The following is a 27,389-nucleotide window of genomic DNA, read 5'->3' as shown; positions in this document are numbered from 1 at the left end:
CTTCCGACACACCAAATATCGCCACTCAGGGCCATACCCACACCTAGAACATCAGACCTAACATCTGTGAACCTGTGCCAGAACCCCCTCAATCTTGGACATGCCCAGAACATATGGACGTGATTCACGCCCCCCCCCCGTGCACCACCCACATCGTCACCAGCAGAATTCTTAAAGGGCTAACATTTCTGGACCCGCCTGAGTTTAACATCCCCAAGTCCGGTGGGAAGGGACAAATGAAGCATGATCTCCAGACGAGGTACCATGATCACTGAACGCGTGACAGAGGTTTTAAACCAGAGTACGGTGCCTTAATGGTCCCAGGGACTATAGTGGAGAAAATGGGGTCAGTTTCTTACATGGTGAGGACTAGAGAGCAGACCATGCGGAAGCAATTGAACCTTTTTCTTTTCATTTATTTTTCCGGGATGTGGACTTCGCTGGCTAGGCCAGCATTTGTTACCCATCGGCCAGCATTTGTTGCCTATCCCTAATTGCCCTTGGGAAGGTGGCGGTGTGCAGCCTTCTTGAATTGCTGCAGTCCATGTGGTGTAGGTACACCCACAGCGCTGTTAGGGAGGGAGTTCCAGGGTTTTAACCCAGCGACGGTGAAAGAAAATATTTCCAAATCAGGATGGTGAGTGACTTGGAGGAGAACTTCCAAGTGGTGGGGTTCCAATGTATCTGCTGCCCTTGTCCTTCTAAATCAGTGTTTTTCAACTTTTTTTCCCGGGAGCCACTTTTAAGAACTGGCGGACCTTCGGATCCATGCTGGTTTGCGAGACATGCCAGCTGACATTAGCAACCCACGGCGGCCGGCCTTCGCGACATGCCATTATTGCTTACTTTTAATGCAGCAGGTGGGCCTGCTTGGTCCTCAAGACCTCTCTTGCTTCGCCATTTAATGTTACATTTCTGCTAAGGACTTCAGCTGACAATTTAAGTTCTTGCAGCATGCTTTGAAAAAAAATCAAGAGATTTGTCCTCGAACTCTCCATACTTAGTCTTCAAATGCCTTTGTAGATTTGAGGTTTTAAACGTAATTTGTCAGTACTTCCCTGCATATAACACACATGGGCTTTGCATCCTGATTTGCATTGGCACAATTAAAGCAAGAAATCATCTTTATACTGCTTTATTCCTGATTTCAGTGTGAGCTGTATCCTGGAGCTCAGTATACAGCTCACACCAGCACTGCCTTGTCCTACCGTGGACTCTCCTGTGAAGCTCTTTCCAGCAGATTTAGTTGTGAGATCCTGTTGTGTTTGTATCTCTGCCCTTCTCTACCTTATTACAAAATGACCCACCTTCAGTTCTTCACACAGTCCTGTGCTTTCTTGCTGGGAGCTACAAAATGGAGGAATCTTACTTCTATGATTTTGCACCCAAAGCATTGACGTGCCAGACACGTAACCTTCTCTCTGCCGCTGCGTCTGGCGGAAAGACTTATCGTTCATATTTAAAGGCCGTATGCGGCCGGCGTTCTTTTTTTTAAACTTTATTTCTACGACCTAATTTTACCAAATTTATGACTTTTTACTGCTAAAAATTAAAACAACTTGAGTTGAACATGTGCATCCTTACATTCACACACAGATTTTGTTTGATATATATTCCCATTTCTTTAGAAATTTAACCAATTATAGAAAAAAAGCACAATCTTGTTTTTAGTTTACAAACTACGACTTTAGGGGAAATGAAGTAACTTGTGAAACACGCACAATGTCACACTATCCAAACATCCAAGTCACCTCCTGCTCCATTCTCACCAAAAGCACTTACTTCCTGCTTTCCAGAGAGTGGTGATGAAAAGTGATGAGTGCAGGTTTCTTCCAGTATTGACTGGCCTTGGTTCCTAAGTATTCCGAGAAACCTGGCCTGGCTTCCTCTCACTGTATCCACCCCAGTCACAGACCACTTACCGACCACTTTACCGTTGTGGGAGTGCAAACGGACGTTGTGCTGGCCTTTGATCGGATTGACCAAGTAGCCACAGGTTGCATACTGCCGATCAGCACACAAAGGAGGTGCAATAGAGCGGAGCTCCAAGCTGGGGCCACCACTGTTAGGATCACGTCCACGTGGGGACCCTTCAGCCCAAGTCCGTCTCCCATTCCACCACTCTGCGTGCGGTGACCAGCACACAGCCCAGCCTCGCGCCGCCCGCCTCCTCAAATGCCGCAGCTAATCAGGGACTGCCCGTGGCAGTCATTCTTAAAAGTCGGTCGCGGCAGTTGGGAACTTCTCATATAATAACCCTCACGAGACCAACAGGGACTATCAATCGATCTCCCTGTTTGACTGGTAGAATGCGAGCGCCCCCGCTAGTTGGCAGAGACCCACCCAGCTGGGGCTCGTAAATTCGGCTTTTAAAAATCAGCCCGAACTGGGACCAACACTTGCGGTACTCCCGATTGGGACCTGTGAGCTGTAAGCCATGTTCTGGCCTTTGCCTTATATGTATGAATTAAACGTTGTTTAATTTACCTTCTTGGTAACTTTTAGTTGAGCTTTTACAGTAACTTTGCCTCGGGGCTGCCTTGGCTAGCTGGATGGATTGTGGCCCAATCAGGGCCTGTGTCATGCGTGGTCAATGTAAGTGGAAGCCCTGTCAAAAAGCATGTCGACCAATTGAGGAGTCAGGTGGTGACAACCCCCATTTGGAGCCAACATGTTCCACTGGTGTTATAGACACTCCTGTAAGTGCGTCTGACCAAAGGGAGCCAAGGACTCCTGAATCCACTCAGCCAGCTGCACCTGTGGAAAGCGGTGAGGCCAGCTCTCTGTCATTGAAGCGGTCCTCCTGAAGTGTCAACGGCTGCTGACAACTTGACTATCTCAAAGGATGCCAAGCCTGTGGGCGGGCTGCGGAGGTCCAGGAGGACTCGGTCTCCAGACCGATTGACATTTTAATGGACTCTCTTTCCCCTGTTGTTCTTTGTTATATTTGTAAACTCTATACATGCTTTCTTGTGCAGAATGTTATATGGGACTTTAGGGGGCAAGGATATGGTAGGGCGGCCTCGATAAGGGGGCAGGCTCATGGACTACGTGACTGGCTCAGGGCCAATCGCACGGGAGCGTGTGAACCCCGGCCAATAAGGAGTTTGTGCGGGGCCCTGGAAGCAGGACCCTGGGCAGAGTGGACCCCAAAGTCACAGTGACCAGACCTGTTATATTGAATTCTGTGCCTGTTACTTACCTGCCTTTACCTTTCATCAATAAACCCCTTTGTTAACTACTAGAAACTACTATGTCTCAAGCCACCACACCTTCAATGGATACAGCCTCCTACTGAACATCCTTCTTCCTTCCTCCTTCGAGCAGCTTGGCTTGTTTTATGTGGTCTCTTTTTATTCTCCCAATCTTGTTCAATTCCCAAAGGAAGCCCTACTAAGTCACACATGTGTGGAAAGAATTTGTTTCCGCATAAGTTTCACATGACAAAAAATCCTAAAATATCAGCCCAACCACTAGCTGTGGAGTATCAAAACTTTAGCCAAGTGTAGGAAAGCTCGAAAATGGCATGCAATTGCACCAAAGGCCAGAAGCAATAAGCCATCAATTTAACTGCAGTAATTCATGATCTGCTTAAAAAGGACTGGTGGAAAGTCCCTCATTCTGTTTATTGTTATATTCAGCAGAGCATAGGGAAGACAAGGCATGCAGAATTTGGAAGTGGTAGCACTGGCATCAAATCAGCATTGCACCTTGATTGGCATCATCATCCCACTGCTCTGCAAGTTGCTGGTGGTTATTAGTCACATGTGCACCAAGATGGTATCTTGCATACATCCCATTGGAAGTAGATTCACTGGTCTCAGATCCCATTTTCAATCCGCAATGTAGGGTCAGGTAATGCCTAATGAAAGAGAGTGCTACCTTTCCCAATTTAGCCTTTGCAATATCTTCAGTAAAACAAATTCCAGAGTTTTGTAAATTACAAACAGATCCTCCAGTCTCAACATAGTTTATTACATTTTAAAATTGAATTGATAAGTTCAGAAACAGGCAACAGGAAAGGGAAGTTCAGTATCTAAAATTAATCTAAATGACAGCTTGTAGAATTATTACTGTTCTTTATCATTTTCCCATTGGGCAGCGCAATGACAAGATCCAGCTCGAGCCAACTGCCAAATATTGATCTTCGTTCTTGCGAAAAGTAAAAAAGGTTTGGAGAATTTGTTAATGTGTGCCAACAATTACACGTGAAGCCTTTCTATAGCCGAACATATAGTCCAACATCTCTTCCTAACCTTGCATTGATGTGCTAGATTTCCAGGGGGCAAAATTATCTAAGATGCAGTTCCACAGGTAGGAGAGACCTTGTGTAAAATTTCAATGTAGTTTTCTATGCAGTTCTAATGAGTAAATATGGGACACTCAGGCTCATGTTTGATCAAAAATGATTCCCAGTAATCAAGCAGGCTGCTTTGTCCTGGACAGTGTCGAGCATCTCGAGTGTTGTTGGAGCTGCACCCATCCAGACAAGCGGAGAGTATTCCATTACACTCCTGACTGACTTGTATCTTGTAGATGGCCGACAGGCTTAGGGGGTAGCTTAATTACTACCCCTTCCACAAACATTCAATCTCTCTAACACCAGAAGCCGTATCTGCCATCTACAAGATGCACTGCAGTAACTCGCCAAGGATCCTTTGGCAGCACATTCCAAACCCACGACCACTACTATCTAAAAGGACAAGAGCAGCAGATACCTGGGAATCCCACCACCTGGAGGTTACCCACTAAGTCACTCACCACCCTGACTTATCGCTGTTCTTTCACTATCACTGGGTCAAAATACTGGTACTCCCTCCTTAACAGCACAGTGGGTGTACCTACAGGGAATGCAGCTGTTCAAAAGGCAGTTCACCACCACCTTCTGAAAAGCAACTAGGCATGGACAATAAATGCTGGCCTAATCAGTGGATTCCATAGGATTCCATAGGATTCCTAACATTTGACCTGCTCTGGTATCCGCAGTATTAATATAGCTAGTCCAGTTCTGTTTCTGATCAATGGTAACCACCAGGGTGTTGATTGTGGGGGATTAAGTGATGATAATGCCATTGAATGTCAAGGGGTGATGGTTTGATCCTCTCTTGTAGGAGATGGTCATTGCCTGGCATTTGTGTGGCGTGAATGTTACTTGCCACTTGCCAGCCCAAGCCTGGATATTGTCCAGGTCTTGCTGCATTTGGACATGGACTGCTTCATATTCTGAGGAGCCGTGAATGGTGCTGATCATTGTGCAGTCATCTGCAAACATCCCCACTTCTGACCTTGTGATGGAGGAAGGTCATTGATGAAGCAGCTGAAGATGGTTGGGCCTAGGAAATTACCCTGAGGAGCTCATTAATTACACAATTAATTACTCATGATTAAAAAGAACATATTCATATACATATTTCAGTAACATTTACACAAGAATCTGCGGGATGCAGATTTGAGGTTACTATCAGGTCAGCCATGATCTTATTAAATGGTGGAGCAGGCCCAAGGGGCTGAATAAACAAATATGTATTGGAATAGCACAAACTTTTGGATTTTTAAAAAATCCTTCTTCAGGTAAACTATATAAATGCTGCCCAGCTTGTTCGGGTTAATTTGCAGAGCAAAACCCATTTTACACAATCAGGTCAAAATTAATTACTATCTAATGTTTAATAAATGGAATTAAACTGAGCAATTCAGAGAACTACAAAAGAGATAACTGACCAATTGGTGTCCTTGATGTGAATTCAGGATCAAAGTGAAACGTGTCCTCTGGTCTTCCGACAGCTGGTTTAAATGGTGGTTTAATTTCTTTCCTGTATAATTTCTGTTGGAAGGAATGTATTTCAGTGACTTTGAACTAAATAAGATGAGTTCTAGCTTCCTCTGTTCTCAGTGCATTTTAGACTAAATCTCTGTCTTGGCCATTTTAACAAAGCTGTTAACTCTGTGCAATAAAATAATGCATAGGGAAGCCTAATTCTTTATGTTTCAGAGCAAGTTATGGCACATTATAATCCTCAGTTTCCATGAATCCCTGCCAATAAGCAGTTTGTGCGGGGCTCTGGGAGCAGGACCCTGGGCTGTGTGAACCCCGGAGCTGAAGTGGCCAGACCTGTTATATTGAGTTCTGTGCCTGTTACTTGCCTGCCTTTGCCTTTCATCAATAAACCCCTTTGTTAACTACTGGAAGCCTCCAGTGTGTGTTTCAAGCCCCACACCTTCAATGGATACAGCCTCCTACTGAATGTCTTCTTCCCTCCTCCTTCTTCCCTCCTCCTTCTAGTAGCTTGCTCTGTTCTTGGTGGTCTTTTTATTCTCCCAATCAATTCCCAAAGGAAGACCACTAAGTTATGTTACAATAGAGCAAGGTAATGTTGTATCTGGAGAAAACAGAGGACTGTTATATAGCTAATCTGTTTAGGATTGCTACCATTGTTTCTTTCACTTCAGAATGATTCAATGCCCAGAATCGGCCATAACGTGCAGAGCGAAAGGCAGTTCTGGTAGATCTACACTACCACAACCAATGGGAGCTGAGAGTTGAGAAGGCCCTGGAAAGAAACGCACCAATGTGTCGAAGACTGCATTGGTGGAACACTGTTTATGTGGAAGTCACTGCCTGTGGATAATTGGCTAAGTCCGTGAAGGAAAGAGAATGGAATTGTGCCTGAGGAATATTCAGGTTTGGAAGAAATGTGTGGCTAAAACTGGTGCCATCCAGGTGGAGTGCGTTGTCTAGAAGATGTGATATCCATCTTTGGTACATCTACTATTTTCTTTTGTGAAATTTATAGCTTGGACTAACTGTAAAGAGAGAGTAGAATGATTCTGATTGGTGTCAAATTAAAAATTACAGAAAATGAAACCTTTTTCAGTAATTCCTTATTTGTGGGTCATTTGGTAAATTTAGCTAAGTTGATTTATGGATCTTAAGGGGATCGTTGGAGTAGGCAGTAGAGTTTTGGATGACCTCAAATTTATGGAAGGTCGAAAGAACGGATGGTAGAAGAACTCGGGTAAGTCACATTCCTGGTGCCGATGTAATGCGATACACTTGCTGCTGACCAAGCCATCCATAAAAAAGGGGCAACTGAAATTGGAGATGGATCAAGGCAGGCATATCAGACGTGCTGTTTTCGAAGGTAGCATTATCAGTACAGAGAAACTCAGAGAATGGGATGGAGTCTTTAGAGGAAGAAGGGTATGAGGAGCTGTAGTTGAGATAGATGTGGAAGTTGGTGAGCTTGTAATGCATATTCATGGTCAGTCTATCACCAGAAGTAGAGATAGGTCAGGGAAGGGAAGGGAAGTGGACGACATGGTGGCACAGTGGTTAGCACTGTCGCCTCATAATGCCTGGGACCCAGGTTCAATTCCGGCCTTCGGTGACTGTGTGGAGTTGACACTTTCTCCCCATGTCTGCGAGAGTTTCCTCCGGGTGTTCCGGTACCCTTCCACAGTCCAAGGATGTGCAGGTTAAGTGGATTGGCCATGCTAAATTGCCCCTAAGTGTCCAAACATTAGGTGTGGTTCTGGGGATGGGTCAGGGGAGTGGGCGTGGGTAGGGTGCTCTTTCATAGGGTTGGTACAGACTTGATGGGTTGAATGGTCTCCTTCTGCACTATAGGTATTCTATAAGTGTTGGAGATGAACCATGTGAAGGTGAGAGAGGGATGGAAATAGGGAGCAAAATCAAAACTTTTCCCAGGTTCAGATGAGAGCATGAAGCAGCACCATTACAGTCATCAATATAATGGAGAAAGAGTTGTGGGAGCCAGTCCGAGCTGGACTGGAACAAACAATGTGGTGGACGGAGATGAGATGGGGACAAAGCCCGAACAATGTCCAGCATAATGTAGGGCATCGGAGGAATCACAAGTGTAGAATGGTGTCAAGGTAGGAAGAAATGAGTTCCGTTTGGCAGGAGCAGGCTCATATGATGGGTCTACCATGGTAGTCCTGTTTGTGAACTTTGGAACTCACTTTCTCCATTACTGACTCCATCCCCTCTCTCCTTGTCCAGTCTCTTCCCACCTATTGTCCTAGAATTTACAGTGCAGAAGGAGGCTATTCAGCCCATCGACTCTGCACAGGGCCTTGGAAAGGGCACCCTACCTAAGCCCACACCTCCACCCTATCCCCGTAACCCAGTAACCCCACCTAAACTTTTTTGGACACTGAGGGCAAGTTAGCATGGTCAATCCACCTAACCTGAACATCTTTGGACTGTGGGAGGAAACCGGAACACCCGGAGGAAACCCACACAGACACAGGGAGAATGTGCAGACTACACACAGACAGTGATCCAAGCCGGGAATTGAACCTGGGACCCTGGTTCTGTGAAGCAACAGTGTTAACCACTGTTCTACCATGCTCTATGTCATATCTACAATTTCCAGTTTCTTAGCCCTAACCACCTGCTCTTCGCCATGGATGTCCAATCTGTCTACACCTCCATCCACCACAAGGCAGGCCCAAGGGCCCCCCACTTCCTCCTTAAGCAGAAGCTGAAACAATTCTCACCGCCATCACTCTGTCCCGCCTAGCTGTCTCTCAACAATTTTGCCTTTATCTTGTCTCACTTCCCACAAATAAAAGTTATGGGTAGGGGTACCCACATGGGCTCCATTTTGCCTATCTTTTTGGGGTATTGTTCTAGTACTACTCAGGCAACTTCCCAATACTCTTTCTCCTTGACCTTTCTGTCTCCATTTCCAGTAAGGACTCTACCTCGTTCCGATAATGCCGCCTTTGAAAACAGCGCTTCTGAAGTGTCTACCTTTTTCTTAAACTGAGGGTTTTCCCCCCTCTGTGATTGACAACACACACAACCAGGTTCAACCCATTTCCCACACCTCTGCCCTCACCCCTTCCCTTCATCCCAGTACCAGGATAGGGTCCCAATTGTCCTCACTTTTCACCCCTTCAGCCTCTGCACTCAGAGGAGCATCCTTCACCATTTATGCCAATGCCAGCCCAATGGTACCACCAAAAACATCTTCCCCTTACTCCCCGTCAGCATTCCACAGAAATGCTCACTGGTCCACTCTTCCATCACCCCCAACCTCTTATCCCCTTCTCATGGCACCTTCCCTTGCAAAAACAGACTTAAAACCTGCTCCTTTACACCCCCCCCCATCCCTCCCTACTGCCCAAGGCCCTAAATACTCCTTTCAGGTTAAGTAACATTTCATCTGCACCTCTTTCAAGTTACTTTACTATAATTGCTGCTCCCAAGGTCTCCTCTGCATTGGCAAGTCTAAACGCAGACTGGGTGACCGCTTTAGTGAACATCTTTGCTCCATCCGCAAGCATGACCCAACCTTCCTGTCAATTGCCATTTCATTCCCCTTCTTGCTCTCATGCCCACCCGTCTGTCCTTGGCCTGCTGCAATGTTCCAGTGAAGCCCAACGCAAACTGGAAGAGCAGGATTTTATCTTCTGATTAGGTATGTTACACCCCTTGGAACGCAACATTGGGTTCAACAACTTTAGACTGTGACATTTCTCCTCCATCTTGACCCTTTTTTTTATCCAATAGATATTTTGTCTCAATGGAACCCCTCTTGTTCTTTAGCTTTGCTTTCGCTCAGCGCTGCCCTTTGTTCTCCTATTAACACATTCTGCTATCCTACCATTATGCCACAATCAACACTTTCCATACTGCCACACTGCCATTAACACTTCCTCTGCCTTGTTTCCACCTTTGTTGCAATCTATCCGAGCTCTCATCACTGACCATCTTTTCTCCACTCCCTCTTATGCAGTATATAAGCCATCACATTCCTCTTTAATTCCAGCTCTGAAGAAGTGTCAGGCCCACTCGAAACGCTAACTCTGTTTTAAGCTCCACCGATGCTGTCGGACCTGCTGAGTTTTTCCAGCATTTTCTGTTTTCATTTCAGATTTCCATCTTCCACAGTATTTTGCTTTTATATAAAATTGAACTTGCCATGTGTGAAAGAGAAACAAGTTTCACTAGAAAGCTACATGCTTGCCGAAATGTAGCAGTTGAATGTGAGCTAAATTGTTACTTTCCTGATAATTATTTTTAGCTCTACTTTTTCAAATAGAGCTCATGAATATAATCTTTTTTTTATATAAATATTTTATTGAAAAGTTTTGGTCAACCAACACAGTACATTGTGCATCCTTTACACAATATTATAACAACACAAATAACAATGACCTATTTTATAAACAAAAAATGAATAAATAATAAATAACAAAAATGAAAACTAGCCCTAATTGGCAACTGCCTTGTCACAAGTAACACTCTCCAAAAATATAATATAACAGTCCAACCCCCTTAGAACGAACTTAATCCGCTCTAGCTTTATAAACCCTGCCATGTCATTTATCCAGGTCTCCACCCCCGGGGGCCTGGCTTCTTTCCACATTAACAATATCCTGCGCCGGGCTACTAGGGACGCAAAGGCCAAAACATCGGCCTCTCTCGCCTCCTGCACTCCCGGCTCTTGTGCAACCCCAAATATAGCCAACCCCCAGCTTGGTTCGACCCGGACCCCCACTACTTTTGAAAGCACCTGTGTCACCCCCATCCAAAACCCCTGTAGTGCCGGGCATGACCAAAACATATGGGTATGATTCGCTGGGCTTCTCGAGCACCTCGCACACCTATCCTCCACCCCAAAAAATTTACTGAGCCATGCTCCAGTCATATGCGCCCTGTGTAATACCTTAAACTGAATCAGGCTTAGCCTGGCACACGAGGACGACGAGTTTACCCTGCTTAGGGCATCTGCCCACAGCCCCTCCTCGATCTCCTCCCCCAGCTCTTCTTCCCATTTCCCTTTTAGTTCATCTACCATAGTCTCCCCTTCGTCCCTCATTTCCCTATATACATCTGACACCTTACCATCCCCCACCCATGTCTTTGAGATCACTCTGTCCTGCACCTCTTGTGTCGGGAGCTGCGGGAATTCCCTCACCTGTTGCCTCGCAAAAGCCCTCAGTTGCATATACCTGAATGCATTCCCTTGGGGCAACCCATATTTCTCGGTCAGCGCTCCCAGACTCGCAAACTTCCCATCCACAAACAGAGCTTTCAGTTGCGTTATTCCTGCTCTTTGCCACATTCCATATCCCCCATCCATTCCCCCCGGGGCAAACCTATGCTTGTTTCTTATCGGGGACCCCCACAAGGCTCCAGTCTTTCCCCTATGCCGTCTCCACTGTCCCCAAATCTTCAGTGTAGCCACCACCACCGGGCTTGTGGTGTAGTTCCTCGGTGAGAACGGCAATGGGGCTGTCACCATAGCCTGTAGGCTAGTCCCCCTACAGGACGCCCTCTCTAATCTCTTCCATGCCGCTCCCTCCTCCTCTCCCATCCACTTACTCACCATTGAAATATTAGCGGCCCAATAATACTCAGTTAGGCTCGGTAGTGCCAGCACCCCCCTATCCCTGCTACGCTGTAAGAATCCCTTCCTCACTCTCGGGGTCTTCCCGGCCCACACAAAATCCATGATGCTCTTTTCAATCCTTTTAAAAAAAGCCTTCGTGATCACCACCGGGAGGCACTGAAACACAAAGAGGAATCTCGGGAGGACCACCATCTTAACCGCCTGCACCCTCCCTGCCAGTGACAGGGATACCATATCCCATCTCTTAAAATCCTCCTCCATTTGTTCCACCAACCGCGTTAAATTTAACCTATGCAATGTGCCCCAATTCTTGGCTATCTGGATCCCCAGGTAACGAAAGTCCCCTGTTACCTTCCTCAACGGTAGGTCCTCTATTTCTCTACTCTGCTCCCCTGGATGCACCACAAACAACTCACTTTTCCCCATGTTCAATTTATACCCTCCTCAACACCTCCCACAAATAATCCCACTCCACTCTATCAAATGCTTTCTCGGCATCCATCGCCACTACTATCTCCGTTTCCCCCTCTGGTGGGGCCATCATCATTACCCCTAACAGCCTCCGTATATTCGTGTTCAGCTGTCTCCCCTTCACAAACCCAGTTTGGTCCTCGTGGACCACCCCCGGGACACATTCCTCTATTCTCATTGCCATTACCTTGGCCAGGATCTTGGCATCTACATTTAGGAGGGAAATAGGTCTATAGGACCCGCATTGTAGCGGGTCCGTTTCCTTCTTTAAGAGAAGCGATATCGTTGCTTCAGACATAGTCGGGGGCAGTTGTCCCCTTTCCTTTGCTTCATTAAAGGTCCTCGTCAATACCGGGGCGAGCAAGTCCACATATTTTCTATAGAATTCGACTGGGAATCCATCCGGTCCCGGGGCCTTTCCCGCCTGCATGCTCCTAATTCCTTTCACCACTTCTTCTACCTCGATCTGTGCTCCCAGTCCCACCCTTTCCTGCTCTTCCAGCTTGGGAAATTCCAGCCGATCCAAGAAGCCCATCATTCTCTCCCTCTCATCCGGGGGTTGAGCTTCATATAATTTTTTATAAAATGTCTTGAACACTCCATTCACTCTCTCCGCTCCCCGCTCCATCTCTCCTTCCTCATCCCTCACTCCCCCTATTTCCCTCGCTGCTCCCCTTTTCCTCAATTGGTGTGCCAGCAACCTGCTCGCCTTCTCCCCATATTCGTACTGTACACCCTGTGCCTTCCTCCATTGTGCCTCTGCAGTGCCCGTAGTCAACAGGTCAAATTCTACATGTAGCCTTTGCCTTTCCCTGTACAGTCCCTCCTCCGGTGCTTCCGCATATTGTCTGTCCACCCTCAAAAGTTCTTGCAGCAACCGCTCCCGTTCCTTACTCTCCTGCTTCCCTTTATGTGCCCTTATTGATATCAGCTCCCCTCTAACCACCGCCTTCAACGCCTCCCAGACCACTCTCACCTGGACCTCCCCATTATCATTGAGTTCCAAGTACTTTTCAATGCACCCCCTCACTCTTAGACACACCCCCTCATCTGCCATTAGTCCCATGTCCATTCTCCAGGGTGGGCGCCCTCCTGTTTCCTCCCCTATCTCCAAGTCTACCCAGTGTGGAGCGTGATCCGAAATGGCTATAGCCGTATACTCCGTTCCCCTCACCTTCGGGATCAACGCCCTTCCCAGCACAAAAAAGTCTATTCGCGAGTAGACTTTATGGACATAGGAGAAAAACGAGAAGTCCTTACTCCTAGGTCTGCTAAATCTCCACGGGTCTACACCTCCCATCTGCTCCATAAAATCTTTAAGTACCTTGGCTGCTGCCGGCCTCCTTCCAGTTCTGGACTTCGACCTATCCAGCCCTGGTTCCAACACCCTATTAAAATCTCCCCCCATTATCAGCTTTCCCATCTCTAGGTCCGGAATGCGTCCTAGCATCCGCCTCATAAAATTGGCATCATCCCAGTTCGGGGCATATACGTTTACCAAAACCACCGTCTCCCCCTGTAGTTTGCCACTCACCATCACGTATCTGCCCCCGTTATCCGCCACTATAGTCTTTGCCTCGAACATTACCCGCTTCCCCACTAATATAGCCACCCCCCTGTTTTTCGCATCTAGCCCCGAATGGAACACCTGCCCCACCCATCCTTTGCGTAGCCTAACCTGGTCTATCAGTTTCAGGTGCGTTTCCTGTAACATAACCACATCTGCCTTAAGTTTCTTAAGGTGTGCGAGTACCCGTGCCCTCTTTATCGGCCCGTTCAGCCCTCTCACGTTCCACGTGATCAGCCGGGTTGGGGGGCTTCCTACCCCCCCCCCCCCCCCCCCCCCTTGTCGATTAGCCATCACCTTTTTCCAGCTCCTCACCCGGTTCCCACGCAGCTGTATCTCCCCCAGGTGGTGTCCCCCCGCCCATCCCCTCCCATACCAGCTCCCCCCTCTCCCCAGCAGCAGCAACCCAGTAATTCCCCCCTCCCACCCCCCCGCTAGATCCCCCGCTAGCGTAATTACTCCCCCCATGTTGCTCCCAGAAGTCAGCAAACTCTGGCCGACCTCGGCTTCCCCCCGTGACCTCGGCTCGCACCGTGCGACGCCCCCTCCTTCCTGCTTCTCTATTCCCGCCATAATTATCATAGCGCGGGAACCAAGCCCGCGCTTCTCCCTTGGCCCCGCCCCCAATGGCCAACGCCCCATCTCCTCCACCTCCCCTCCTCCCCCCATCACCACCTGTGGAAGAGAGAAAAGTTACCACATCGCAGGATTAGTACATAAAACTCCTCTTTCCCCCCTTTTTAACCCCCCTCTTTGCCCCCCACATTCGCCCCACCACTTTATTCAAACGTTCTTTTTAATAACCCGCTCATTCCAGTTTTTCTTCCACAATAAAAGTCCACGCTTCATCCGCCGTCTCAAAGTAGTGGTGCCTCCCTCGATATGTGACCCACAGTCTTGCCGGTTGCAGCATTCCAAATTTTATCTTCTTTTAATGAAGCACCGCCTTGGCCCGATTAAAGCTCGCCCTCCTTCTCGCCACCTCCGCACTCCAGTCTTGATAAACGCGGATCACCGCGTTCTCCCATTTACTGCTCCGAGTTTTCTTTGTCCATCAAAGGACCATTTCTCTATCTTTAAAATGGAGGAATCTCAGCACTATGGCTCTGGGAATTTCTCCTGCTCTCAGCCCTCGCGCCATCACTCGGTATGCTCCCTCCACCTCCAACGGACCCGCCGGGGCCTCCGCTCCCATTAACGAGTGCAGCATCGTGCTCACATATGCCCCGACGTCCGCTCCCTCCACACCTTCAGGAAGACCAAGAATCCTCAGGTTGTTCCTCCTTGCGTTGTTCTCCAGTGCCTCCAACCTTTCCACACATCGTTTCTGATGTGCCTCATGCGTCTCCGTCTTCACCACCAGGCCCTGTATGTCGTCCTCATTCTCGGCTGCCTTTGCCTTCACGACCCGAAGCTCCCGCTCCTGGGTCTTTTGTTCCTCCTTTCGCCCTTCGATCACCTGTAGTATCGGGGCCAACAGCTCTTTCTTCATTTCCTTTTTGAGCTCTTCCACACAGCATTTCAAGAACTCTTGTTGTTCAGGGCCCCATGTTAAACTGCCACCTTCTGACGCCATCTTGGTTTTTGCTTGCCTTCCTTGCCGCTGTTCTAAAGGATCCACTGCAATCCGGCCACTTTCTCCTCCTTTTTTCATCCGTATCCAGGGGGGATTCCCTTCTGGTTTACCGCCCAGTGTTTTTAGCCGTCAAAATTGCCGTTGGGGCTCCTATCAAGAGCCCAAAAGTCCGTTTCACCGGGAGCTGCCGAAACGTGCGACTCAGCTGGTCATCGCCGCACCCGGAAGTAGCCTCATGAATATAATCTTAACTGCAAATAATGTTAAGTGACTGTTTCAGCCATTGTTATTCACCCATGCTCTCAACATCTTGCCCTTCCAACTATCTGGCAGCATAAACAGAGAGACTAAACAGCAGAAAGGCCAATCTCATCAAAGTGCATCTATCTCCACACCATTAACAAGGGAGCTTTAAAAAAAAATCATCACTGATTGCAAAGTAGCTGATGAGACATATGTTCATTCACAATAAGTCTTACTCAACAATTTAAAACTTCAAACTTCAGAATTGCAGTGATGCACTTACATTCCAGTCTATAGTTCCGAAGAAACAGTGCCTTTTTATCTCCTCAACTCCATCAGGTCCAGCACCTTAAAACCAAAATAAAAATACAAACAATGGAATCAGTGCTTCTGAAAAGTTATTAGACTGCATGTTTTACACCCCCGCCAGTTGTGATGAGGTGGGCATGGAAACTGGGGCTCACCATGCCACCTAACCCCAAGTTCAGGGGCATGAAATTGGCAGCCCGTCTGCCATATTTAAATTAGTAATTAAGAGTCAATTGGGTTTGTTACCAAGTCAATTGACTATGATAATATGCTGCCTTCGCCACAAAACATTTGGCGTGGGCAGTCGGGCGCGAATGGGCAGCCTGCTTTTGAAAAATGTTGTCGAAGGGCGGGATAGAAGGGAGGAGTACTATCTTTAGGGGTGGCAATTTGCAAATAGGAGGCAGGCCCCCTACGATAGAACCCCTTTTCTTCCTGTCCAACTACTGCATTAAACACAGCCCCCTCTCCCCCCAAACTCCTCCCTAACCTGCCCAAACCTTCCCTGTTCAAGCCCTTGGACTTACTTGCCTCCCGGCTCCACTGGGTCTTCTTCTTCCTGGTTGCAGTCCTGGCAGTGCCCAAGAATGTGCTGTTTGTGTTGTAGGGGCTGATGGGACTGTTGGCCAATTGGCTTGGCCATCAGCTCCTGAGGGCAGGCATCCCACACTGCCCCTATTGAGCACGTTATAGCAAGCCATCCATCACCTGTAATATTCTGCCCATTATTTCATAAGGGCACCTAAATCTAATCTTTAATAGACACAGCACATGGCAACAGAATTTGCATCCTTGTTGCTTTTGATCATGTCATGTGACAAAGCTTTCATCATATACTGAATAACTTTGTTGTGCCAAAACCAGCATGTTCTTTTGAAGCAATTTATGGTGAATTAAGCTGCAATAATACTCCAGAACTCCAAATAAAGTGCAGATTAAAACCAAGCATTCTTCATATTTAAAAAAATAGATACATTAAAATAAATTAAAGGCAAACGCAGAAACTGGGAGTGTGACACACCACTATTCTAATCTGATCATTCAGATTTGTTCTGTACATTTTGGGACAAATATTAATAATAATAATAATAATAATAATAATCATTTATTGTCACAAGTAGGCTTCAATGAAGTTACTGTGAAAAGCCCCGAGTCACCACATTCCGGCACCTGCTTGGGGAGGCTGGTACGGGAATTGAACCCACGCTGCTGGTCTTGTTCTGCATTACAAGCCAGCTGTTCAGACCACCTGTGCTACACCAGAAGCTTTGTGGAATTTGTCAGTTTTTAAAAAAAGAATGATTGTCACTACTTTTGTCAAATAACTATTTCTCTTTTAATGGTTGCTTTTCTTTCTTTGCAGTGTGTGATTAAAATGTTGAACTAATGTTTACAGTAAAATAACTGAATTTTGGAGAAAAGCTGCGTGAGCAGTGAAATGGAGCAACTGGACTTCAAAACGTGTTCCTTTTACAATGGAGCAAACAGCCGGCAGAGAAGTCAAGGGGCTGATTGTTTCCTTATCTTCAATGGCAGCAGAAAAAGCTTTGATTTTGGGAGAGTTGAGAATCGCAAATAACTCAAAATATATCAGTTTATTCCATTCAGAGACCCCCTAATGTAACAGCTAGCCTATGCATTATTATCTGTGTATAAATCAATTGAGTTACCCAGGAAAACATGTGGATGAACATTAGGTAATAAAGGTGGTTTAATTTAATAATCGCACTGGATCACCAATTTTTCAAGACGATTTAAAAGATAAGTACCTAATCGGTTGCAGGGATTCCGCTTGAAAAGTGCTCGCAAAAGGCTTTGCGCTTCTGGGCTTAAGAATTGTGGCATTCCCAGTTTGGCTCTAGAATACAGACACAAACAAATATCGTAAATAAAACAAACAGAAGGTATTCAAAAGTATTTGAGGCAATCTATTCCTTCTCCCCTTAGTTTATGCTATTCCCTAACTTTCACCTTCTCTCCTGAAAGTAGTGTCTTGTGCCAAAGCGTGACTCCCACCAACACCAGATGCCCACAGATAATTTTGTTAAGGAGTCAGTCATCTGATGACTGAAGGCCAAGAAATTGAATGTTATCAGATTGGTCAACGATAGTGGGCATCCCAAATGAACACAAGGCTGTCCTTATAGTTTGACACCGACACATGAACTTACATGCACAGATCATTGGACAGCAATCAGGAACAGGAGTTCTGGTTCATACTTCCCCTCGCCCTAGTCTGAGAATGTCAAGTTGAATTATCATAGCTTCATTGCAGCATAGCCAAAGTCAACTACCTCAAGACAGACCAGAGATCAAATTTAGGACCTCTCTCATTTACTTGGTTTAGTGCTACAGGAAGGGTGGAGTTAGGGAATAGCAAAGGACAAAAAACACTGACAGGAATAGTTGGCATCCCTCCAGCACCACCCCGCTACCTAACAGCAGTCACATAATTGAGAAGACAGAAAATGAGAGGACCATGTAACAAGACTAATGCAATAATCATTGCAGAATTTCAATCTTCCTGTAGGTTGGGTAAATTAAATCAGCAACAGTCATTGGGAGCACGAGCTCATGGGATACATACCAGACAAATTTCAAAAAAACTATTTGAAGGAACCAATCAGGCAATTGGATTTTTAAAATCAAGTACAGCGTAATGAGATGGTGCTAATTGGTAATTTTATAACAAAGGATCCTCTGTGGCAAAGTGATCACACTGGTTGCATCCCAAAGAGCTGGGATCAATATCTTGGTGGGGAGGTTTGCTGGTGCTGTTGGAGTGAGTTTAAACAAGCTTGGAAGAGGATTGAGAACCTGAGTGTAGGTTCAGAAGGAAGAGAAGCAAAACTGAAACGGAAGGCGGAAAATTAGGAAGTGAGAAAGGAAGGTTGAGCAAACAGAGGTTAGAAAACAGAGAATAAAGGAGTTGTTCAGTGATTAGTGGTACATACTTCAATGCAGGGAGTAAGCAGTTAAACCGGATGATCTCAGGGCACAGATAGGCAGGTGGAAGTATGATATTATAGCTATTACCGAAACATGGCAACACGGGGAATCACGGTAGCACAGTGGTTAGCACAACTGCTTCACAGCTCCAGTGTTCAAGGTTTGATTCCCGGCTTGGGTCACTATCTGTGCGGAGTCTGCACGTTCTCCCCGTGTATACGTGGGTTTCCTCCGGCTGCTCCGGTTTCCTCCCACAGTCCAAAGATGTGCAGATTAGGTGGATTGGCCATGCTAAATTGTCCTTAGTGTCAAAAAAGGCTAGGTGGGGTGCTCTTTCCAAGGGCCCGTGCAGACTCGGTGGTCTGAATGGCCTCCTTCTGCACTGTAAATTCTATGATTCTATTGGTTAAAGAGGACAGGAACGACACCTCAACATTTCTGGTTACATCATTTTCAGACAGGATGAAGAGGGGGATAAAAACCGGGGAGTGGATTGCAATATTGGTTAATGAAACAAATCACAGCTGTGGATGATATGCCAAGAAGTGAATCACATTAAGCCATCACACTGCAGGGAGTACATCATTGATCTCAATCATAAAGGGAGATAGAAGAGCAAATATGTAGTAAAACTGCAAAAACAAATGGGCAGTAATAGGAGGAGATAACATGTTCATATGTTAACTGGGATAAATGAAGAGTAAACAGTACAGTCAACACAGAGTTCTTAAATGTATTCAGGGGAATTTATTGAGCAAGTATATAGCAAGCCGAACAAGACAGGGGGCAGTGCTGGACTTTGTTTTAGGGAATGAATCTGGCCTGGGATAAGGGGCGTCAGTAGGACAGCAAATTAATGGTAGTGATCAAAATTTAGTTAGATTTAGAGTAGTTACCGGGTGGCATGGATTGGATTGGATTTGTCTATCTCCCTCCTGTATTCGGACTCATCGTTATTCGAGATCCGGCCCACTATGGTCGTATCGTCAGCATACTTGTAGATGGAGTTGGAACCAAGTTTTGCCACGCAGTCGTGTGTGTACAGGGAGTAGAATAGGGGGCTAAGTACGCAGCCTTGCGGGGCGCCGGTGTTGAGGACTATTGTGGAGGAGGTGTTGTTGTTCATTCTTACTGATTGTGGTCTGTTGGTCAGAAAATCGAGGATCCAGTTGCAGAATGGGGAGCCAAGTCCTAGGTTTTGGAGCTTTGATATGAGCTTGGCTGGGATTATGGTGTTGAAGGCGGAGCTGTAGTCAATAAATAGGAGTCTAATGTAGGAGTCCTTGTTTTCGAGATTCTCTAGGGATGAGTGTAGGGCCAGGGAAATGGTGTCTGATGTGGACCGGTTGCAGCGGTATGCGAATTGCAGTGGTGGCGCAGTGGTTAGCACGGCTGCCTCACGGCACCGAGGACCCGGATTCGATCCCGGCCTGGGTCACTGTCTGTATGAAGTTTGCACATTCTCCCCGTGTCTGCATGGGTCTCACCCCCCACAACCCAAATATGTGCAGGATAGGTTGATTGGCCACGCTAAATTGCCCCTTAATTGTAAAAACAATAATTGGGTACTCTAAATTTCTAAAAGGATTTAGAGTAGTTATGGAAAAGGGTAAGTTGGACCAAGCAAAATCTTTTTAAATTAGGGAATGGCCAATTTTATGAAGCTGTGATATGAGTAGCTGAGAAACAACTGCTTGAAGATAAATAAGTGTCTGAGCACTGAAAATATTCTGCTTTTGAGTTTTCCCTCCCGAAGTGGAAAAACTCCCAGTTTCCCACATTATTCTGCATCTGACAGATATTTGGTCACTCACTTAAACTAGCTAAATCCATTTACAGACGCATTATATCCTCGAGGCAACATACTTTCCGACCTATCGTACTGACATTGACAAATTTAGCTACGATACATTCGGTTTTTCATTGCAGTCATTGATATTGTAAATGATTTAGACCCCAGCACTGATCCCTCTGGCACTCACCTAGTGAAACTTGTCAACCTGAAAATGACTCATCATCCCTCATCTCTGCTTCCTGTTGACAAACCAACCTTCTATTCATTGTAGTATGGTCCTTACACCATAAGCTCTTTTTTGTGTAGCAACCTAGGATGTGGCACCTTATCAATTGCATTTTGGAAATCTAAATATACCACATCTACAGGGTCCCCTTTATCCATGTTGTTCATCACTTCCTCAAGGAACTCCAATAAATTTCCCTTTCACAAAACAATGTTGACTCTGCCTGATCCCAATGTGATTTTCTAAGTATCCTGCTATAACCTCTTCAATAATGGATACTAGCAATTTCCATATGATAAATATTAGACAAACTGGTCCATAACCTTCTGCTTTCTGCCTCCTTCTTTTCTTGAATAAAGATATTCAGCGGAATTCTCCATCGGCGGGATCCTCCGGTCAGCCGGCAGGGCACCCATGCCCATAGGTTTCCCGACGGAGTGCGGTGGCCTCAATGGGAAACCCCATTGGCCAGCTGTGGGAATGGAGAATCCTGCCTGTTGCAGTTGCTATTTTTTTATCTGTGACCCTTCCAGATTCTAAGGAATTTTGGAGAATTAGAACCAATGCCTCTACTATCTCTACAGCCTCTTATTTTAAGACCTAGTGATGTGCCACAAATGTGGCAAATGAGTGTAATGTATCCATGTTTGCTGATGATGCAAAACGAGTTGGGAAAATTAACTGAGGGGAATGTAAAGGGTTGCAAAGGAATATAGACAGGTAAAGTGACTGGGCAAGAAGGTGCCAAATATAGTGCACTCAGGAAAATGTGAAATCATCCACTTTAATAGGAAGAATAGAAAAACAGGATAGCTTCTGAAAGGCAAGGGGTAAGTAAATGATTATCTTCAAAAGGAATTTGGCTACGAACTGTGATTCTTTGACCGATTGCCGAACGCGATTTCGGAGTCAGCAACCGGAGAATCCAGCCCCAAGTCTGCAATTCACCCCGCTGGTTCCTGACGGCGAGTTCCAGATCTCGGGCGAAATTCTCCTACCCGCCCTGCCACATTTCTGCCCCGACCGGCCGGCGGGAGTCTCCGTAACACCGGCCGGTCAATGGGGTTTCCCATTGTGGGGCAGCCCCACGCCGTCGGGAAACCCCCGGGCGCCGGCAAAACGGAGACTCCCGCTGGCGGAGAATGACGCCCCTGGTCCCAAAATGCCAAGCATATCATTCACTGTCATTTGCGTTCATTTGAATCTCATGTGCAAGATTGAAGTTGAATGCAGCGGCCTCCCGGGAATTATCTGACTCGCCAATGGGAAGTCACGTGGGCGTCGTTTAGCATGTGAAACTGGCGCAATGGCTACTGTGGGGAACTGAGGAGGTGAGTAACCGTTTCCATTATCCGACATGCAGTTCAAGGTCATCAGAGCTGCTTGCCCAGTGCTTGGAGGGGTGGGGAACCACTGAGGGGGGGCCTGGGCTTGGTCGGTGGGGTGAAGTGTTCTCGGTCGGGGTAGCCGCATGTGCGGGTAGGGGGTGAGGGGCTTTGCATCTGGGAAACCTTCAAGCCATCTTTAAATACTGTGTAGATTCATAACAGGGGAAAGCTGCAGCCTGTCTGTCCCACCAAACACTTCCAGGAATGAGTCTTGCTGTGGCTTCAATGCTGAAAGTCAATTTCACTTCATTTGACTGTGAGCAGCCTCTTGCTTCACAGCTGAAGGCTATTTCAAATGTTCGCCTTGTTAGTTCTGAGAGCAGCTCACAGCTGCAGGTTGTGTTTGCTGCTTGGTCCTGCTGGGGCTGCAGATGCCTGGAGGCTGCTGTTGCTGTTTCCTTCCTTTTCTGTAGACAGAAAGGACAATTTTTTCTAAGATAACTAGATCCTGGAACACTGGGCTCAGGGGGATGTGCGAGTCCAGAAGACAATCCGGTTTGAGGCAAGAAGACGCTGCGGGACCTGGTGCGCAACATTGTTCCAAATGGGCCACCTGCCAACGCAGTGGATGAAATGTTTTCACAGATTCTTGATGCTTTTGTTATTGGTGTGGTGAGTGCTACATGTAACTGGCACCTCACTGCGGGTTAAACATGCTGGAAGTCAAGGATGTTCAACTGCATCTTGAGCATCAGTGGAATATGTGGATGGCAGGATTTGGTTCCGGTGAGATTGGGCCATGTGGGAGGGCCTGCACAGCTGCGGCTCCTGGATGGAGAATGGCACTGATACATGGAACAAGCAACACATTGATGGACAAATCATTTCAATGACAAAGTTCTGCACATGATAACCCATTCTCAGGCGTATCCTCCATTTCTGCTGAGGAACCTATGAGGGGTGATACTGTTTGTTTGTTTTTGTTTATGAAAATGAGCTGATAAAGCTTTGTATTGGTATCAATATGGAACGGTAATGATTCCTTGTTGTTTAATGGTTAGTGTGATATTTGGAATGTTACAGAGCTGTTTTTCAAATCTTCGTTACTGTTGACCTTTTAATAAGCAAGATATTCTGAACTCTCAAGTGCTTCCTCGAGGGCACTCATGCCGTGTCTAAGAGGGTGATTAGTGCACTGTATTTTAAGCAATCTTTGATGCCTGAACAGTGTGCCAGAACTCTAGGATTGTCAGCACCATAGAGGCAGCTGCCAATAATCAAACACTAAAGAGCCGGGCTTCAGTGCTGGGGATCTCCTCGTGGCCAAAAGGTGAGTGTCTGGATCAGGGGAGGGCACCTGAGCACAGCCTCCTTAATGATCCCTGCAGAGGTGTGGCGTCTGCGGGCTCCTGATGTGGCTGGGTGTGAGTGTGCAGAGCAAGATTTGCCAGCCCAATTGGCTCGCTGGATGGCACTCTGAGAAAAGGCAGGGCAGTCATGGTAAGGGTGGGGGGGGTGGGGCTTGTGGGATTTGAAAGTCCCGAGATGGAAGCTCTGACTGATTGAAAGTCTCTCTCCTTCTTCAATTCCTTACAGATATCAAAATGGATTATGGTGTCAGTCCCGCAGCGGCTGCCATTGTGGTGCTGGTGGCGGGACCCCATTGGCAGGGGGCCGCCTCACACCCTGAAGACCTGGTCGCCCAGCAGGCTGAGCAGGGGCATAGAGGGAGAGGCAGCAACGACCAAGATGTATAGGCATTGTTGGTCTTTCAATGAGATGACAGACAGCATGTGCCACAGAAGGCTCCATCTCGGGAGTGAGAGAGTGCGGCACTCGCCGACGGATGCCCCAGGTCCAGGGGGCAACAGATGGCATGCATATCACCCCCAGCACATCCTTTATTAACAGGAAGGGATCCCACTCCCTGAATATTCAGATTGTGTGCGACCACTGCCTCCACATCATGCATATGTATGCCGGCTACCCAGGAAGCGTGCATGACAGCTACATCTTGGGGCACTTAGAGATCCCTGGCACCTTTGAAGACCATCCCAGGTTGACGGTTGGCTCTTGGGGGACAAGGGATACCTGCTGTGGTCCTGCCTGATGACACTGGTACGGAGGCCTGAGACCGAGGCGGAGACCCAATATCACAAGCCACCCGTGCTGTCATTAAGTGGTGCATTGGACTGCTCAAAATGCGGTTACGATACCTGGACCGATTTAGTGGTGCACTGCATACACTCTCTAGAGGGTCTCCCACTTTGTGGTGGTCAGCTGTGCCCTCCAGAACCGGTGAGAAACTCCCCAGGGCCCCAAAAAGTGACTAAGTGTCATTGAATAGCGGTGGGGAACTCGCCGGCAGAGCCAGTGGGAATCTCCCTGAAAAACCCACCACAAATAAACTCAGAAGTTTTTGGGGAGAATCGGACCCCTTGATTAAGACAATCCAAGTTTTGTTTAAAAGAAAACTATTGAATCTCATCACAAATACAGCATGAAGATTGGAATATTGACCCAGTCTCAGATACAAACTTTGTAACTCAAGGTATTAACTAAGCAGCTACTTTCTCCCAAAGCATCAGCAGCCGTTCTCTCACACAACGTGGCATTTGTAACTGATGTCAGTAATGCACCATGACTAAATTCTTTCAACAGTAAATGAATCTTACAAGTTTTCAACAAATAAACTTACTTGAGTATAAGTGCCATGGTTTCCTTCCTGTCCTTGCCTTGGAAAGGCAGTGATCCTGTCAACATCTCAAACTAAGCAATAAAACAAAACAAACGTGTTAGAGATATCGCCTGAGTACCGACAAACAGCCAGCATAACCCACAAAAATCATTCAACTATTCAAATGATCCATTTTATTCAGTGACAGAAGTGAAGATGCCCACCAACCAACACAATCTGTCTATGTATTGTAAACATTGTACTCTTGAATGACTCTTGCTTCTGTAGAATGTTTTTTTAAAGAACATATTTAGTGACTAACAGTTGAGTGCAGCTAGGGACAGCAGGAACACAAAATATACCTTAACTCAACTATTTTGGGAGGAAGTTTGAAAGAAACTGTACAGTGTGCTGATGGGAGAGTCTGAAATTACCAACAGTTTAATTTGTGGGCCAACAATCCAGGTTCAGGCATTCTGCACTTCGCCTTCTGCATAAGGTACCAGAATGAAACGGTTTCAAAGGCAGGGGTAGATACATGTTAGGTTTTGTGCTCTTTTGTTTTGCAATGATACAAAGTTGACAGGCATCAGATTTTTAAGTTCCTATTATAAACAAGAACCTCTTGAGCACAAAGGGCTCTGTCAGTGTAATCTGTTTGATTCTACATCCTTGTACAGCAATCTAAATATTATTTTTCCAAGTTAGTTTTCACGATTGTGTCCAATGGAAAAGGATTGTAATTGTAATTGAAATACACTGCTTGGCAGCAGTGCGTTTGGCTGTCCCGATCGTCAAGACATGGTTGGGAGCTGGTGAGACCAAATTCAGCAAAAGTGAAAGTTGCCAGAGTCCCAGGTGGCCATAGTCTACTTTCCCCTTGGAGGGGGAGAGTTGACTGGTGGTGATTTAACCTGAGGATCGCCAAACCTCAGGCAAGGTACAGGGTTGAGAAGGCTTCATGGATAACCGCAACTGGTATGGGAATTGAAGCGGCATCGCTCTGCATCACAAACCAGCTGTCCAGCCAACTGAGCTAACTGACCATCCAATGTAAAAACTAATTTTCGTCATGTTTATTCTGACTGTTGGCAGATTGAGCTCACAGACCACCAGAGCAAGGCTGGCAAGTCATTTTCAATTTTCTGCACCATTAAATAGAAGCACTTTGAGTAAGAGTGTACAAAGTTGAGAGCAAGGCTCTTCTGGTAGGCACAGCTCAACTTGCTAAATAGCTCTATGAGAAGCTCAGATGTCTTTCGAGAGAAGGGGAAAGTGGGGACAGGGGAGTGGAAAAGGTAAATTCTCTCAATCATTCTGCTTGAAGTCGCAGATGACATCCACAAAGGAAAGTTTCTACTCTCAGTTTCTTATGCACACAAAATCCCAGATTACTAAACTTCTAATTATTATGATCCCGGACCAGACCCCAAACAGTGGCTCAGATACTGGGCAGAAACCCCAATATTTTATTTTATTCTTGTAAGACTGTGAGGAAAGGATACCTCGCTCTAGAAGTGACTTCACAAAGAAATAGGGATATGGTATATTAATGCAAACTTTATTACTAACTGATTATTAAAATACCTTTATAATCACACAAGAAAATAGCTTACAATTACCCCTTAAACAATACTAATCAATACAGTGACACAATAACCCTTAACTGCTATCTTTATTTCCAATCAAACAACAAAACCATCTCAGGTCACAATCCACTTTTACATACAATTAGCACTCAGGAATTCTTGCTGCAGAGAGATGTCTTGGATACTCCACTTTGAGAAAGAGAGATCTTTTGAGACTGCTTAAAAAAAAGAGACCTGACACCCTGCCAGAGTATTGGAAAATCTCTGGCTGTATTTCTTCAGAAACATTCTCAGTTCTCCTTCCAGCCAAAACCTAAAACTCTGAGAAACCTCAACACTTGACTGTTTCAATCACTGGTTCCTCCCATTAACTACATCATCTTGCTAAACTGAACGCAATTGAGTGAATATTCCGCCTCCCAGCCACGTGTTCCTCGGTGGCATGCTGTCGCTGTCGTGAGGATTCTCCGTTCCCGCCGCTGGCCAATGTGATTTCCCAATGTAGGCACCCCATGCTGCCGGGGAACCCGTGCGCAGGGGTGTGCTGCTGACAGAACAGAGAATGTGGCCAGCGGAGAATTCACCCCAATGTCTCTAATTAACTGCAGGGAACCCTCTTAAATATAAATAAAAGTCCATTAGCCCAAATTTTTATGATGCTTTAATTTCACCTCTGGCTCCAAAGAGCCTAGCTGTTTTACAAACAGTGATTTTTAAAAACACTACTGAAGCAATAATATGCTAACCTGGGCTTTTAACCCATACTGTATCTGAAATTCCTACCTTCATCACAGTAATAGGCTTTCAATGTTTCTTCCTAAATTCTTAATGAATTTAAACTATCCGTAACTTGGTGCTATTTCCCAATCTCACTTGGAGGCGGTTAGAGATCTACAAAGTATTAAGCTAGCAGAAATATGGCAGGATCAACTCACTGGAGGATCCACAAATATCCTCATCATCAATGTGCAGAGCCAGCACACCAGAGCAAAAGATAGGACTTAAGCATTTGCAACAATCTTCAGCCAGAAGTGTTAGTCGAGTGCATGATCCATCTCGGCCTCCTCTGGAGAGCCCCAGAATCACAGATACCAGTCTTCCACCAATTCAATTCACTTCAGCTGACATCAAGAAACAGCTGAAGGCACTGGATACTGAAAAGGCTATGGGCCCTGACACTATTCCAGCAAAGGTACTAAAAACTTGTGCTCCATAACTTGCCGCCTCTGGCTAAGCTGTTGCAGTACAGCTACAACACGAGCACCCCACCTC

At 46.3% G+C, this 27,389-nt stretch overlaps 1 protein-coding gene across 5 annotated transcripts in view; it reads right to left on the bottom strand.

Moving 5' to 3' along the window:
• Positions 1-27,389, bottom strand: part of rps6ka2 (ribosomal protein S6 kinase, polypeptide 2) — a 531,365-nt gene that overhangs the window by 94,685 nt on the left and 409,291 nt on the right. For all 5 annotated transcript variants that reach the window (XM_072507735.1, XM_072507736.1, XM_072507732.1 and 2 more), the window contains 4 exons: positions 24,550-24,620; positions 17,323-17,411; positions 15,528-15,592; positions 5,722-5,824 (listed from right to left, as the gene is read on the bottom strand). In XM_072507735.1, the coding sequence (XP_072363836.1) occupies positions 5,722-5,824; positions 15,528-15,592; positions 17,323-17,411; positions 24,550-24,620 (328 nt within the window). The remainder of the gene's footprint in view (positions 1-5,721; positions 5,825-15,527; positions 15,593-17,322; positions 17,412-24,549; positions 24,621-27,389) is intronic.

Source organism: Scyliorhinus torazame, chromosome 1, assembly GCF_047496885.1.
Source record: "Scyliorhinus torazame isolate Kashiwa2021f chromosome 1, sScyTor2.1, whole genome shotgun sequence".
Classification (NCBI taxonomy): Eukaryota; Metazoa; Chordata; class Chondrichthyes; order Carcharhiniformes; family Scyliorhinidae; genus Scyliorhinus; species Scyliorhinus torazame.
This window is presented reverse-complemented; position numbering and strand designations above follow the sequence as displayed.